Below are 16,044 nucleotides of genomic sequence, written 5' to 3'. Positions count from 1 at the left end.
TCTGTGATGCAACAGTAGTGAGCAGGTATCGCAGCTTTCTTGAGCTAGATATCGAGTCCAGGTGTGTGTGCTGCTCCCACTACTGATAAATATGTAAAGTCGAGCATTAAAAGTTGGACCATTCCTTCTTCGTTGATTTACGGTGGAAGTGGAACGGGTCTCACTAAAGCGCACCCTTACCACAGAGCAGGGGTGCGGTGTCTGCTCTGGGGCGGTAACGAGAGCTCCACGATCTGGGTTTCGGTGGTTCTACAGCTGCACGGTGAAGATCTCACACGCCGGAGAGCTGTAGTGCACGCCGGCGTGAGCTGTGGCGGAAACGTGTCCTCTGGAAGGATAAATCACACTTCCACACTGAGCAGTCACACGGACGAAAGCTGGGGTTTAGCGAGGCCAGGAGAAGACAGCATACCAGGTATTAAAGAGCCAGTAGTATAGTTCACTAGAGGAAGCACTGTGGTAAGTATTTCAGGGTTTGGCCCAAGTCCCTAAACACCAATAGAGGGTAATGTTAACGCTGTAGTACGCAAAGATGTTTCTGGCAATTATATGCTTCCAAATTCATGGCAGCAGCTTGAAGAATGTGCTTTCCTCTTCCAACATAACTGCCCCTGTGTGGAAGGAAGGCCATAAAGACATGGGTTGATGTGGAAGATGTCCAGTGACCTGCTGAGAACTCTGACCTCAACCCCGCTGAGCAGCTCTGGGATGAGATGGAACATCGATCGTGAGCCAGGCCTCACTAAAGCTCTCTACTGAACGGGCTCAGATTCCCACACCCACCAGAATCTTACAAAAATAATAAAGCCAGGCATAGTCCAAAGTGAGAGGCAACTCCATATTCATGCGCATAGGTTTGGATAGTGTGATAGTGAGGTAACCCCTAAATGCGCAGAAATCAGAAGTCATATTTGCTGAATATACCATATTTGCGACAAAGGTATATCTGTATATTGTTCGCGCAATTTTAAATATTTAAAACCACACAGATCTTCATGGATATCTGAAGACAATGTCTTGCTTTGTGCAAGGCTGTGGTCCAGCTCAGAGAATGAGGAGAAAAATTATCAATACACATTTTTAAATCCAATTGTTTCTTTACAGCCAGCTGAATGAAATCTTGCTTGCTTGTTGCATCTGTCTATTTTTACACTGAGCATTCTAACTGTCAAAGTTGTTGCTATGAGACAACTGTTGTGTTAAAATAAAACAAGCAAACAGATTTTACATATCTAAGTAAATACACAACACATCAACATATAGTTTTATTAACCTGTGAAGAGAATGTCAGAGTACGGCAAAAGCTACTTTGAGGCAAATCTCCTTGACCAGGTGGTGTAAGTACCGACGCTGTTTCATCAGCATTTTCACCTCAACTTGAATCCAATAGAAATCCAATTTTGTTATTACTGGCAAATAGAAACGTTTATTCAAATTTCAGAATACGTTACGTGATGAAAGATTTTTTTAATGACTTTGTCAAGAACGTGTCCATTGACGCATCAGCTTTCGGTGTTGACAGACGGACCACCTCTACCACAAGATTGTCGCTGCCACTTCGTCTTCTCCAGAAGAGACGGGAAAATGTGGAAGTTCATGACTCCATGATACAGCGGAGAGCTGTAAGGCAACACGGCCTTGGACTTTTCTTAAATGCCCAATCAGTGTTTTGATTTGTTTTGAAGAGATAAATAACACGTAAACTGACGCATTTCGGTGATTGATGAAGCATATCGCATGACCATTCAGTGATTTATAAGACATATCGAATGACACTTCGGTGATTCGTAAACCGTATCGCGTGACACTTCAAGGATTCACTTGGGTGATTTTGAAGCTACTGCGGGGCGTCTGGTTACAGCACTTTGAGTCTTATCTGGAGGAGCTGAGGGTGCGTCGGGAGGTGCTGGAGGAGAAGAAGGTCCAGATGAAGGAACACCTGCACAACACCCTAAAGGTGCCGTGTCCCTACATTATATAGCATTGGGATTTGCTTTCTTTTTTCTTTATGTTGTACTGTATTTTGTTACAGCAGAACGTAAAGCTGGAATCCCAGGCGTGCCCAGTTTTGAACCTGCAGGGCCCATGACCAGTTTCCTACTGTTCTGGCTGTAGGCCCTGTTGAAGAGGTGTAGTTGTTAGCTAGAGATCTGTCTGCCGTCATCCCCTCGGTCTGTGCAGGAGAACGAATTGAAGCGCTGTCAAGCTTTGAAGAAGGCGAGACGAGAAAGGGAACAGACCAATCAGAAACAAGCTGAGCTGCTAGCCATGCAGGAGGAGATGAAATCTTTAATCAAAGAGAGAGATGAGCTGGCGAACCGCGTTAGGAGAACCGCGATTTACCCCGAATATTTATATAAAGTGGTACAGGCCAGTAAACAGGTTCGTCATAGCAGATATTCAACATCCCATAATTATTTGTATAGACATAAAGCTCCATTAATGTGAATGGATGAATATGAATTAATAAAATGTCTCCTGTCCTGAATTAAAACATTTCATTCATTGTATGAAGATCTGAATTGACATTGTTGGACCCCAGTGACCAAATTCTGATTTATTTTGATCACTAAGGTAAAAAAAAAAGTGTTGAAGTAGGATAATAATTAGTGGGTGATGATGACCTGTTAGTTTCAGGATGTGTCTGAGGTGATGTCCCGCTACGAGACTTTGTGTGAGATGCGGGAGGTCCTGGTGCGCACCACAGAGCAGAATCAGGACCGCGTAGAGCAGTTGCGTGGCCAGCTGGCCCGGGTGATCACAGAGGGCGGTGACAAGGTGGTCCAGTACAACAACCATCTGGCCCAGCTACAGAGAGAGCTGGACGAGGTCCACGCCAACAGAATGATCTGGGTGAGACGCAGTGAGAGGACGAGGCCAGCGCTGCCCACACAGCCCCACACTGCCTCACTTTGTCCCACACCACCCAACACCACCCAACCCCACACAGCCCCACACTGCCTCACTTTGTCCCACACCACCCAACCCCACACAGCTCCACACCAGCCAACACAGCTCCACACCACCCAACACCACCTCACAGTGCCCAACACCGCTTCACATCACTCCACACCAGCCAACACCACCCCACACAGCCTCACACCACTCAACCCCACTCCACGTGACACAACCCCCCCCACACCAGCCAACACTGCCCCACACCCCTCATCACCACCCCGCACTTCCTCACTGTGCCCCAACACCGCTTCACACCAGCCAACACCAGTCCACACAGCCTCACACCACTCAACCCCACACCACCTCACACTGCCCCACACCACCTCACACTGCCCCACACCACCCCACACAGCTCCACACCACCTCAAACAGCTCCACACCACCTCACACTGCCCCACACCACCTCACACTGCCCCACACCACCCCACACAGCCCTACACCACCTCATTCTGCCCCACACCACATCGCCCCACACTGCACCGCACCGCCCCACACCCCTAAATGTCCCGTGTCTTTATTAATCGAGACTGATTCCTGATCAGTGACGGGTCACTCACTGCCAATATTCTGCTCTCTCTCTAATCAGGAGTCAAGATGGGCCCACATTCAGAACACAGCCGCTAAAAAAACACTCCTTCTGGGTACAATCAAGATGGCCACCCTTAACCTGTACCAGCTTGTGTGCAAGAGGGCTAATGACACCAAAGAGATGCCTGTTGCCCCGGAGGACACACTCAAACAGCTGGATAAGGTACACCCCTCACACCAAACACTGGGCAGTGTGTGTTTGACTCTCAGCCTTGATGGTGGCAGGTCACTGCTCTGATTCTGAGACTAACCACACGAGCACTCGTGTAGCTAAATGTAAATTAGTACTACACACGTCTTGCAAATGTAAACATTACTTGATTACTTTTCAAAATGTGTGACCCTGATATTATTGATATTAGTATATATTTTTTACACTATAAAAGCAAAAAGCAAGGTAGCAGTGTAGTGTGTTCTGGCTTCACCCAATGTCTGGCTTCACCAAGGATGAGGAGTGTGTTTATTCAGCAGGGTATAATGATATAATGGTATAATGTATTAAATGTGTCATGTTATAATTGTATAATGGTATGGTATGTTATAATGGTATTATGTTATAATGGTATCATGATATAATAATATACTTGTATAATGTTATAATGGTATAATGTTCTAAATATACCCTTATACAATTAGAACATTATACCATTATAACATTATACCCTTATACAATGTTATAATGGTATCATGTTATAATGTTATAATTGTATAATAGTATGGTATGTTATAATGGTATCATGTTATAATGGTATCATGATATAATGATATAATTGTATAATGTTATAATGGTATAATGTTCTAATTGTATAAGGGTATAATGTTATAATGGTATCATGATATAATTATATAATTGTACAATGTTATAATGGTGTAATGTTATAATGTTATGCTCTTCTTCACTGGTAGATTCAGGACGTCCTGTTAGATCTGATCTATGTTTGGGAAGAAGTCAGTCAAACAGAAACAGCCGTGTCTAACCGACCAGGATTCCTGAAGTGAAATCTGCTATCTGAGAATTTCTGTTCATTGTAGTAATTTATCTATTGTTTAAAATACAGCAACAATTTTCAGGCAACAAGCAGAAGGTGTTTTTGTCTTTTTAATGCCTGCATGGTAAAGATCTCTTGTCCTTGTCTAACAAACTTTGTATTCTGCACCATATTCCACTTTCTTCCACAAGGTGGCATCAAAACGCCAGTGATGCTTTAAAACAGTCCTAAGCTTGAGAGTCGACTGTTGTCATGTTCTTATTAACTGTACATACAGTCAGTAAAATGCTCATGTATTTTCATGTTTTTCAGTCTGTGTTAGGAATCCATTTCATTTACAGCTACCCGATAATAAGTGTTTCTGAAACTGTGAAGTGGCAGCTCCCAGCTGGGGCTTTAGCTGAATTAAATGGAGTTAATACCATATGGGCCTTTCAGTCTTTACCGTGCCATGTACACAGAACTGCTTCTCCCGTTTCTCCTTACAACGTGAAGAAAGCAACGCACTGCTGTCTTCCTTTAAAAGCACTCTACTCAGCTGATGACATTCCTCCCTGCTCCACTATAGGGTGTGGCTGTGTGTGTGTGTGTGTGTGTGTGCGTGTGTGCGTGCGTGCAGAGTAGGCTGACGGGTTTTTAGCCTGGTGGCGGTGGGGGAAAGGGCTGGCTTTTCTCTTCCTCTCCTGCTGGAGGCTGTTATGTAAGTAAGGAGTCTTCCCACCTCCCCTCTCTGTTTTTGTTTTTCTCAATGAGCCAGGATCTCCCCGACACTGGCCCCAGTGCCTGTCCACCGGGCCCCTTTCCTGGAAAAAGAGCCCGACAGGGGCCACTCAGGGGCAGATCTTAGAGGGAGAGAGAGAGAGGCAGGCAGAAAGAATCAGGGGGAGGAGGAGGGGAGGAGGAGGGGGTCTTCTTCCCCTTCCTGTAAGTCACATGGCCACAGATTTGAGCCCGAGCCCTACAGAAACCTCAGATTTGGCCAATCCAAGCTGTTCTCTCGTTTGCGTTGTGTGTGTGCAGGTCATCGAGTGCGTGTCACAGAGGTCGTACAAGCAGCTCATATCCTGTTAAATTACTAAAATACAGTGCGAGTGTAAAATATCTTGTGTTCCACAACTCAAATGTGTGTACACATACAAATAGGGTGATATATATCGTAACATTGGTCTTAGTATTGGTGAGTTTCATGAATAACAAGAGGAGTGTAAGGTTGTGAGTGCGTGTTCAGTAACGACACACTGCTGGTTATAGGGTGCACCATGGAAACGTGGAATGCAAATGCCCTTACGCGCTTCTCCGGCACCAGTTTATTTCACGTAGTTGTTACTGTTGGCTCGCCGTTTCTCCCTCGTAACAGTGGCGTATGTATTCCAGTAAGCGCCTACAGCACCACTCGAGAGGTACCGTCCTGTGAGGTGCACCTGGCTGCAGTTCTAGTGTGTCAATAAGATAGTTCTACAGAACCAGCAGGGTGTTTTTACACCGCACCGCTGCGAAAAGAAAAAAGAGAAAGGCTTCGTTTAAAGGGAGCGCTCTCACAGGTGTGTACTCATTAATCCACCTTTCTTACGCCGCGTACCTGTGGACTTCAGTCAGGAGCATAACGCAGAGAGCAGATAGCTAGACAAACAGGAGGCGGAGCCTCGTGAGGTCACGGGCCGCAGGAGAGCCGCTCTGTGTGGGCCTAGTGTCTACATTCCAAACCAACATACCAACACCTGGTAGCATAAATGGACCCTGGAGCCTTCATAAAGAATGGATCCTAATTAGGGAAACTCGGCTGCTGGGGTGTATGAATGTCTAAAGAGCGGAGGAGGCCAGCTCAGCTTCTGAAGACCTACTTCCCTATCATGGTTAATATTGGAGATATACTTCCCTATTATGGTTGATTCTCTTTATCAGCTCGTACAGTCGTGCTGGTTTTACAGGGAGGCACAGTTTAGAGGGCTGAAAACTTCAGGGCGCCACGGAGTTGACAGCCTAGTGAAATGGGGCATTATAAACAGATCCAAACGTGCTTCCGTGATGCTCCTGCCTGTTTAATGCAGTTCTGCCTCTTTATACACACCCGTGTAGAGTCGTCCTACCATATGTCTCCTACGTTTCCCAAGTAATACCATAATGAGCTGTGCTTTAGTGCTGTGTCTTTCTCTGGGGTGTTCTTCTCTCTCTCCCTCCCTTCACTCATGACAATTTTAGCTATGTGTCCACACAGCTTCCATTTCGTGGAAACTATGAATGTAAACAGTGCTCCTGTTCCTTGTTTACGTCTCCGTTTTGTGGTATAGAACCGGTCCCTGTTGGGTCTGCACAGGAACCGGTGTGCAGCCTTAGAGGTTCCTTAAGGCCTGCTGCTGGTCCTCCGTCTCCTCATCACGCGCTGGATCTTCTCACCCCCGTCCAGGTGTAGGCTGAGCCAAGCCTGGGTTTTGTTTTTGGGCGTCTTTTTTTTTTTTTTTTCTCAAAACAAAAATCTTTAGCGGCTCCTGCCATGCAAATGAACCTGTGGCCCTTGCAAGACTCCTTTAGAATTTAATCTCAAAATTTAAAAATGTGACTTCCACACACTATATGCTTGCATGTGTCTATTCTGACCAGTGTTTGATTATGTTATATTTGCACTATTGAGCACTACACAGCTAACTGCGTAAGCAGCGCTGGCTGAGGCCGTCTGCATGTTCTTCACGTTCTTACATACCAAAGTTCTTCCTTCAGCTCTTCGTAATAGGTATGAATATTTCTACCTGACATCTTCATGTTTGGCACGTGACACTTGTGGAGCTGATAAACCGTAATTGAACTGTGGTGCACTGAACTAAATAATTTAGCTTGGAATTAGGGGAACAAGGTGTATTAAATGTTGTCTGAAATGATGATAGCTGTAAGATACAATTTTAACAGGGGTTGCAACATTTCCAGGAGAATGCACAGAGGTTCATTCAGAAAATGTCACCAGACACGCATATAAAAATATCATTAGTTCAACTTATTATTCTTTATTTTTTTGACATTCAACAAAAGTAATATACAATGCAAAATTTTTTTGCTGTTGTTGTATAAATACATTTTATGTATTGATGATGAATGAAAATTATACCGTAGAAATGTTAACCTTAAACTAAAATACATTTATTGTAAACAAGGTTTACAACAACACGACAACAACATGTAGACTCGCCTTGAAAAACATCATTTGGAGGAACATAAAGGAACTTTTAACGCAAAGGGCATAATTATTATTTGCTATACCCTTTCTTTATAATGCAATGAATATTCAGATAATGTAATGAGTGTAGTGTAACCGCTATCTCTGACCGATACGCAACAAAACCAGCACTGGAATGTTTTCAATGTGGAGTGTGTGTGTGGAGCAGAGAAAAATGTCCAACTACTCCCACTTCCCCGACATCCAATCAGAAACGAGCAGCAGTTTCAAGGCGCCCCAAAGAATCCCCATCGAAAGCAAAACAATGGCTGAATAAAATAATATACTTTTATTTTCCTATCGGATACTTCACTTCTAGTCCATATGGATTTATAAAATGAGTAAAAACTCGGCAGGTTTGTATAATGTAGTCGCGTTTGAATACAGCCCAGTCATGAGGTTGTTTATCTGTAGTAAGGGGAACTTGAAACCGGCCACCTTGCCCCATGTCCTCGCTTGTTTTGCTACAGTCGCCTGGATTCTCCATGTTGTCGAAGCAAAACCGAGAGCTTTGGCCACAGTATAGGGGGCTGCGCACAAATATACGGGCGATTTGTGCAAATTAGGTCGCGTACCCAAAATAATAGTTGATAAGAGAAACAAAACAGTGTGATGCCCCTCCCATGTAGACGAGAAGGCGCGAATAAGTCGGCTAGATATAAAATTTGTTTATAGGGTTTTTTTTTTATTATTATCGCAAGCGGAACGGAGATTATTTATTGTAAGTAGGCTCCCGTCGGTTGTTAATCTAGCCGAATGCTGACCTACTGTTGGAGTTCGCAAAACGGGCTGGATGTGGAGGCTTGTGCGTGTGTTGGATGGAAACTTCTGTCATCACGCAAGTGCAGAGGACGAGCTGTGGTGCAAAACAGGTAGGACATCACGGCCAGGCGCTCAGACCTGACGGGCTTGGCAGCTGTCAACGGGGATTTGACCACTCGCTCCATCCGTGTCCACTCTGGTCCATTACGCTTTAGGCTGTATATGTTGTTTGGTTTGTGCATTGAAGATGTTCCGTGCAGTGACAGCTCCGTGGGCTGGAGACGAGCGTGTAATGTTCTGCACGCACTCGATGCCTCCAAACAGCGCAAGTTGTTGACTCTTTTTCAAGTGCACTGGTTTACCGTCGGAATTTAGCAAACATAACGCTACAAATAGTGCAATGCATGTTGAACCCATGCGAAATTAAGATGTTTTCATTAGTAATGTTTGTAACGTTTTTTTAATCCTGGTTTGTCTTGTTGTCCTCGTCGGCATAACCGCTGCTGATTGGCTGTTTGGGATTCGCTGGCTTGTTGTTGTTTACAGATTAAACGACTCGAATTGTTACTCTCGGCACAGTGTTTGGGGTTTGTTTATGATTTTCCTGTCGTAATGTTATCGCACGTTTGCATATTCCCCCATATAAATCGATCTGTGAACAGATCAACCATTTCCTCCCCTGAGATCTTAAAACAAAATGTCACTCAAATTCACCCCGCTTTATGTATGCTCACAACGTTGTAGCGCATGTTTGGTTTTGGGGGGGGTTTTGCTGTTGTTTTTAATGCATTCGTTTCAAGCGTAATGCATTGCTTGAAATTAATTTATTTTCGTATTGCCTAAACTTTGACTTTACAAATGTAAGCCCAGCAGAAGCGTGGACGTGTAAGGTGTCGCGGTGGAATGCACAAACACGCCCGTGTGCACACGCCCTCCGCCCGCCGCCCGCTGCGTGTTGTTGTGAGTTGTTGTTTTGGTGTGGATATATGCTATGGGATTTCAAAACGAACAGTAATTACCTATTTTGCCTAGTTTCCTGTTTGTTTTGTAAGGTTTTCAGACCCCACGTTAGCTTTAAACACCACATTGTAGTTATAATACATCGTTTCAGTGTAGTCTTTACTGTATGGTTTTCTGAACCTTATCAAGACATTTCGATGTTATTTGTCATTTATTGCACGCATTTAGTGTCGATTGTGTTAGGACTAACGGGTTAACAATAAGTTTAATACATGTGCCATATATTTATCAGGCTTCCATTTCACGATAACGTGAAGCTCGCGAGCGACGACAACGGAATTAAGAGCGCGGGAGTCGCTCGCGGCACGCGCGTGGCCTCGTGGCACTATGTGCAGTTTAATGGCAGACTACAGGACTATTATATTGCTTTATTAACATTTGCTTTAAGAATTCGGCACTTGCTCTCGGGTATTTTATATAAAGCCACATATAACCTTTCGGGGCCTATTTTTGGCTCTAGGGGATAAGGGCATGTGCCATGTGGAGAGACTTCTTCCAGACAAGACCCAAGTCCTTTCTAACAGCAGTCATAGACGTTCACTTCGATTGAGGATTTTAGTCATGATGGTATAAAATATTAATACAACGTCTGTTTTCGCTTAACATAGTCTGACAGTCAAGACTAATGAAACAGGGATTGTGTAAATAAAGGTTGAGCAGTGTTGGGTGTGGAGAAATGCCCTTGGTCTGGTGTTATTTCTCTTCTAGTACCATTTTTCCCCCTGAAATGGCAGAAATACACTTTACAACAACACCTGGCATTACAGTAATTAGTTTAGTCACTCAGTGACTCTGAGGTAACTGGCCTGTGATTAATTGACCCTTTTTTTAAACTGTGTAAAAGGTGCCTTCAAAATGAATTCTAAGCGTACAACACACACATGGGCGTTTCTTTGTGTTTGTCTCTTATGGTTATCTTCCATTACTTGACGAGCAGTGTTTTTAGTTAACCCAAAAGTCAAGGCATTCCCAGTGGCATAGCGGTAAAGGACATTAGATAGGCATGACTTTTGCTTGACTTATCTGCCTAACAGGAATCCTGCTGTTCTGAGTTTTCTTTAGTTTAGCAGCTGTCAGTGTAGATGAACAGACATGTCGACTGTGAGTCTCGGGTTGTGTTGTCCTGTGTTAATGTGATAACAAGTAATTGCAGTATAAGTGAGATTATTTTCCATAGTATTGCAAATGAAACTCAGTACACTGAAGTATGCAGTCGAGGAGTTACATCAGAAGTGGTAACGTCTTGGATTACGTTGTCACTGTGATATGCTTTGAACATTTCGTGAACTTGTGACAATTTTACTTAATTTGATGTATTCTGTGACTTTTTGCATGGGGAGATGCATGTAATGCTTACAATATTTATAAATTGTGGTTTTACATTCTGGAAACTCTTAATTGTGCTGTTTTTAACTGTTGGTACTAGTGTGGACCAGTGGTAATTTAGCATAGACTAGACCTAGCTTTAATTGTGTATGGATATTTATGGTGTCATGCTACCATATGATTATTTAAATCTTAGACTGGTAACCTTTAGTCAGTGATGTGCCTGATTATCTATTTTTTGACAAAGACATTTCAGCCACTCTTTAAATCACTGAGATCTTCTGAAGCATGTCTTGGGAATTCAGAACTTGTTTGAAATGTCCTGCATCTCACGCACGTAACGTCAGATAACCACTTGGCACAATAAGGGTGGGATGCAAAGGACTCGGGTGGCTTTTTTCAATCTACTAAAGTTAATCAATTTTTTTTACTTGGTAGAGAGAGTTGATGTTTCTGTACAACGCCTGTTACAGGCTTTCCAAGAACAGCAGAAATCCTCCACTACCCCCCCCCCCCCTTCCCTCCAGTGCTCCTAACGATTGTGCAATTGTCCTCCATCTGTGTATATCAAATCTTTCAAGGACTCTAGAGTTCTCGGATCCTTCTCCTTTTCCCCCATTACCCAAGTCCTTTATCCATCAAGCACGGCTTCATCAATGAATATATACAGACACACAAACCAGGAGTTTTGAACTGCCATGCAGGAGGCCATTTTAACCTCAGCCCCTCTCCGCTGTACACAGCGCTTGTATGTTACATAAGATGATTCATATGGCTACATGAGCTCCACGTAGAAATGTGGAGGGGGGACTGAGGGAGACACAGGACAGGAGCACAAAGTGAGGTTTCTCTCACTAGGTCTGTACCTTATTTTTGGATGGAATAACAGGAGACAGAAATCTGGGTTAACGGTATTAAAATTCTATCAGAGGAATGAGTAAACAGTTTCTTCAAATAACGGCAGTGTGACGGCAGTCTGTAGAGATGGAGCTCTTTGATATTCGGGACACTCTCTGGACTCTCTTTTTAACCTACTGTTTAATCCAAAAGGCATGTCCGGACAATTTCACGTTTCACTCTGATGCAAATATTTGCGAGCGCAAATATGGCAGAGACCTTAATTTTGCTAAAGGCCATAAGCCCTCCGTCATGCAGCTGAGAGCCTGCCGCACAAGTCGTGTAACAAAACCCGGGTCGTCTTTCCACGCCTGCGAGCTCCGTCTTTGTGGTATATGTACTGCAAGGGCTCGTTCCTGCCAGACTCTCCTGTGATGAAATGGCGGGAGTGGTTTGTGTGTGTGTGTGTGTGTGTGTGTGTGTGTGTGTGTGTGTACGTGCATGTGTGTGTTGTGCACTGAAGGTACATCTGAAATGTGTGGGCTTTCCCGCCCTCTGTGATTATATAACATATACCAACCCTGGCCAGCAGCCTCATTTAAAACAGATTTTCGGTTGCTGTGCAGGAGAAGAGTAGCCAAGCAAAGAGGAGGATTTTTGATGTCGACGTTCGATGCTTGAAAAGAATGAAGCCCACATTTCATTCTCATTCTGGGCAGCGTACCCTCATGGACACCATCGGCCTGTACATTTCCATAGCCGTGACTCCTGGGAAAAGTAAAAAAAAAAAAAAAACAACCTTTCTTCTGGGATAATCACATACACTAATAGTAAATGTATTCTAAGACTGGGATAACCAAGTAACCCTGTGTTTTGAAATAGCTGCCCATTTGAATGGTCACACATTCTGAAAGGGGTTTGACCCTGCTGTGTTGGCGATAACTAACAGAGTCTACTACAACTACTAGCTTTCTCTTTCTAGTTTTTTAACTTCTGTCATTTTACGTAATCTAATTGATAGCCACGACCTGCGGACATGCAGCATCTTTGCAAAGACGTTCTTCTTTGTGGTTTTGTTCAAGCTCCGTCAGGTCAGGTGACTGCCTTGCACCGAAAAGCTTGGAAGTTGGAACATCCTGGAAGAACTCTTATGAACGCGCGCCGCCCCACAGCATTCTGCGCCTTCCCATGATGCTCTGCTAGCGCTCGAGGACAACGGGACCGTTGCCAAGGTAGCTTTATTTTCGTGCAAACGAAATTTGTTGGATTAGCGATCTGTTCTCTAGCAAGCTTTTGCAAGTGGAGCATAAATAGTTTGTCTTTATCAGATGCTTTAGGGAGTGTGTTGTGTGCTGGTGTGTTGACGGTTAAGGCCCTTACCCTTCATCACAATTCCATAATTTAACAGCTTAATGCCGTGTATACAGCCAAATCTTTTATATTAGCTTTTGATATCAAAGCGGAGAAGCTTATAGAAGGTCCCCATGACATTTCACTCGTATTTCACCATAATCAGAAAAACACTAGGGTGTACCTTGATCTCAAATATTCACACTGGGTCTAATTCAGGACAGCAGTCTTTAACTGTCTGTAAATGGCGCGCTGGTTCTGGTCTGGCCGTAGCAGCGTGTTGAGGCTGGGTTACACCTTACGCCGTGGCCTCTTACCAGTGCTGTCGACAGAGCACCAACAGAGGTTCTACTGGCCACCAGTTTACCTGTTGGTTCCTCGCAAACTTTCGGATGACTGAGTTGTGTTCGCACACCGGCCACCTGCAGAGTGGTGAGATGCTACGAGTCCTCTGATTGGCTGGCTGGGTTTTCTGTCCTATGGAGCAGATCCTCTCTAAGCCACAAGACTGTCTGTCTCACTGGAAGGAATCTCAAAGAATTTTTGGACAGAGAAGACATGACGGTACCAAGCAGAGAAGTCCCAGACTGCACACCATTTTTTTGTTTTTTTTAAACCTAGACAGCAGCTCCAATTCAGTTGTCAAGGAATTGTACAGACAGGGTAGTGCTATCATTTCAGTGTGGAGCTGGGTGCTGAAACGAGAGTCGGTCTATCTGTGGTTCCGGTCGGATCCGGTAAGGTCCCCGGTTTTCACAGTTCTCTCTCCTTTCAGGAAGGAGAGGGAACGCCATGCCGGGCTCGTTTGGCGTGACAAGGTGACACATTACTCAGGGCAGTGATGTACGCTGTTTGTCGACTGTCTGCTACTGACCTGTGAACACTTCGTGGTGACTGCAGGTCCCTGCGTGAACAGATGACCTCTCGGGATCAGGGCAGGGATCAGTGTAGCCAAACGCCTGGATGAGGTGAGGAACCTGGTTAAGGTCCTGACCCTGTCAGTCACAATACTATCACCCCCTTTGCAGTAGCACTCACTTGTGTATCTTTGTATTGAATAATTAAAACAGAAAACAGTCCAGTGCACAGCCCCAGTAAACACTTGATCACAACTTACTTTGTACTTTCCAACGTGCACATGGAGTTATATATACATGGAGCATTCCGTTACCATGGGGATTACTAATTAATTTACCTTACCCTGTCCCTAGCCTATAACAGTGAAGGTTTCACTGTGCTTGTGGAGACTAAGGAGACCACACCAGGTAAGACTTCATAAGAAAAGTGTGTGTGTGTGTGTGTGTGTGTGTGTGTGTGTGTGTGTGTGTGTGCGTGTGCGTGTGCACATGGCCGTCGTTGTGTGTTTCTGTGCGTGTGCTGGTGAGAGCTGAGAGACTGGTAATCCCCTGCAAGTGGGCTGGTGTTTTTATTAGCTTACACAGTGAGCGCAAATGGGAAGTGCCTGGAGACACACTACAACTGTTTTTCTGAATTCAAGTGTGGACAGTGTACGCCCTCTACTGGACAAACGAGGAATTGACTAGAACCATATACAGTACATGAAACTAAATGCAAATGTAATCATCGTTAATCAACGATACCAGTCCTTTGTTTGAGAAGATTGTTGTTTCAGCTATTCGGTAGCTGCACCTTTTCATTTAATTATATTTTTTACAACTGTAAAATGTTATAATTATTTTAATTGTTATACCTCATTCCTGATGCTGTTTTTCCCTCAGAAATCAAACCTTTGGCCTCTTCTTGGTTCAAGTAATCCAGGATAGGTTGTTTCTTAGTAGTACAGCCTATTCTTGATTACTTGTTTCAGGAGGAAGCCACTAGCAGCAGATGGCGAACTTCTGGCGTGCTGTCACCCTTCCCATACAGCCAGGAGAATTGCTTAGTTACGTGCTTATTTGTAATCATTCGTGATCACTCAAGTCACAAGACTTTGCAAGACTGAATTTGATATGTTTTTTTTTTCAGGTGTATGTGGCAGTGTGGACACATTCCTAAGAGGATTATTGAATTGTCTGCATGTATATCAAGTAGCATTTAGAATTAAACTGACAAATGTCATGGGACAGCAGGATGTAAAATGATGTGCCGTTTCCTCAGGGGATTTTTAGGAACGCCCACACCTGTATAAACTGTGAGGTGTAATCTTGGGAACGCCCACACCTGTATAAACTGTGAGGTGTAATCTTGGGAACGCCCACACCTGTATAAACTGTGAGGTGTAATCTTGGGAACGTCCACACCTGTATAAACTGAGGTTTAATCTTGGGAACGTCCACACCTGTATAAACTGTGAGGTGTAATCTTGGGAACGTCCACACCTGTATAAGTTGTGAGGTGTAATCTTGGGAACGTCCACACCTGTATAAACTGTGAGGTGTAATCTCGGGAACGTCCACACCTGTATAAGTTGTGAGGTGTAATCTTGGGAACGTCCACACCTGTATAAGTCTCGGGAGAGCAGCTGATCACTGGCCGGTATTCTGGCAGGAGGAGAAGACCTGAAGCTGGACCAGGACGTGAGAGTGGGTGACGGATGGGTGGGACACTCCATTTCTGAAGTTGTCTTTTAACACCACAGTGCAGCCACAGTGCCTCTCCTGGACTTGTGAGGTTGCTAACTGGACCCTATAGGACTCAACACGTCCCTGAACAGTGACCATTGTGCTGTTCAGAGACCATTCACAGCCCCTAGCACACTATTTTAAAATATTTCGGCAGGTCAGGTCTATCTAAAACTAAAACTGCACATCTTCACCCAGCGGTTGTTCTCGAGAGACCATTGAGGCACACGGTGTTTGAAGTGTACGAAACATGAGGAGCTTTTTGAGAAAACTGGCAGAAAATATTCAATATTAAATCAATATTGTGGTTAAACGGTGGGAGTGTCTTAGTCTTGTTTGTGTATCCTTTACTGTATTTGTAACTTGAATGTTCTAATGTTCAGGAAGCATTTGTTGAGTTGGATGACAAAATTGTTTCTGTAGTTCA

General features: G+C 44.2%; 1 protein-coding gene and 1 long non-coding RNA gene across 3 annotated transcripts; both read left to right on the top strand.

The window, feature by feature from the left end:
• Positions 1–110: 110 nt before the first annotated feature.
• Positions 111–4,852, top strand: LOC143484830 (coiled-coil domain-containing protein 42-like). Of its 2 annotated transcripts, XM_076983782.1 has the most exons (7): positions 111–1,337; positions 1,523–1,622; positions 1,862–1,957; positions 2,182–2,382; positions 2,632–2,853; positions 3,545–3,709; positions 4,453–4,846. In XM_076983782.1, exons 1-7 carry the CDS (start codon positions 1,285–1,287, stop codon positions 4,543–4,545), a joined length of 930 nt encoding a protein of 309 aa, XP_076839897.1. In that variant the 5' UTR covers positions 111–1,284; the 3' UTR covers positions 4,546–4,846. The 2 variants fall into 2 exon arrangements, with proteins under 2 accessions (XP_076839897.1, XP_076839898.1); XM_076983783.1 differs by lacking the exon at positions 2,182–2,382 and having other exon boundaries at positions 4,453–4,852.
• Positions 4,853–8,174: 3,322 nt separating this feature from the next.
• On the top strand, positions 8,175–15,930 carry LOC143485179 (uncharacterized). The gene is made up of 5 exons (XR_013122802.1): positions 8,175–8,612; positions 12,768–12,917; positions 13,811–14,003; positions 14,247–14,300; positions 15,022–15,930. It is a non-coding gene; the product is annotated as an uncharacterized LOC143485179 (long non-coding RNA).
• Positions 15,931–16,044: the final 114 nt, after the last annotated feature.

Source organism: Brachyhypopomus gauderio, chromosome 21 (genome assembly GCF_052324685.1).
Source record: "Brachyhypopomus gauderio isolate BG-103 chromosome 21, BGAUD_0.2, whole genome shotgun sequence".
In the NCBI taxonomy this organism is placed as follows: domain Eukaryota; kingdom Metazoa; phylum Chordata; class Actinopteri; order Gymnotiformes; family Hypopomidae; genus Brachyhypopomus; species Brachyhypopomus gauderio.
This window is presented reverse-complemented; position numbering and strand designations above follow the sequence as displayed.

Bases quoted from the DNA above. Each gene is read 5' to 3' on its own strand.
- LOC143484830 (XM_076983782.1), top strand. From the start codon at position 1,285: ATGTCAGAGTACGGCAAAAGCTACTTTGAGGCAAATCTCCTTGACCAG. The intron at 1,623-1,861 runs GTAAGGCAACAC...GTCTGGTTACAG, and splicing joins CCATGATACAGCGGAGAGCT to CACTTTGAGTCTTATCTGGA. The intron at 3,710-4,452 runs GTACACCCCTCA...CTTCACTGGTAG, and splicing joins CACTCAAACAGCTGGATAAG to ATTCAGGACGTCCTGTTAGA.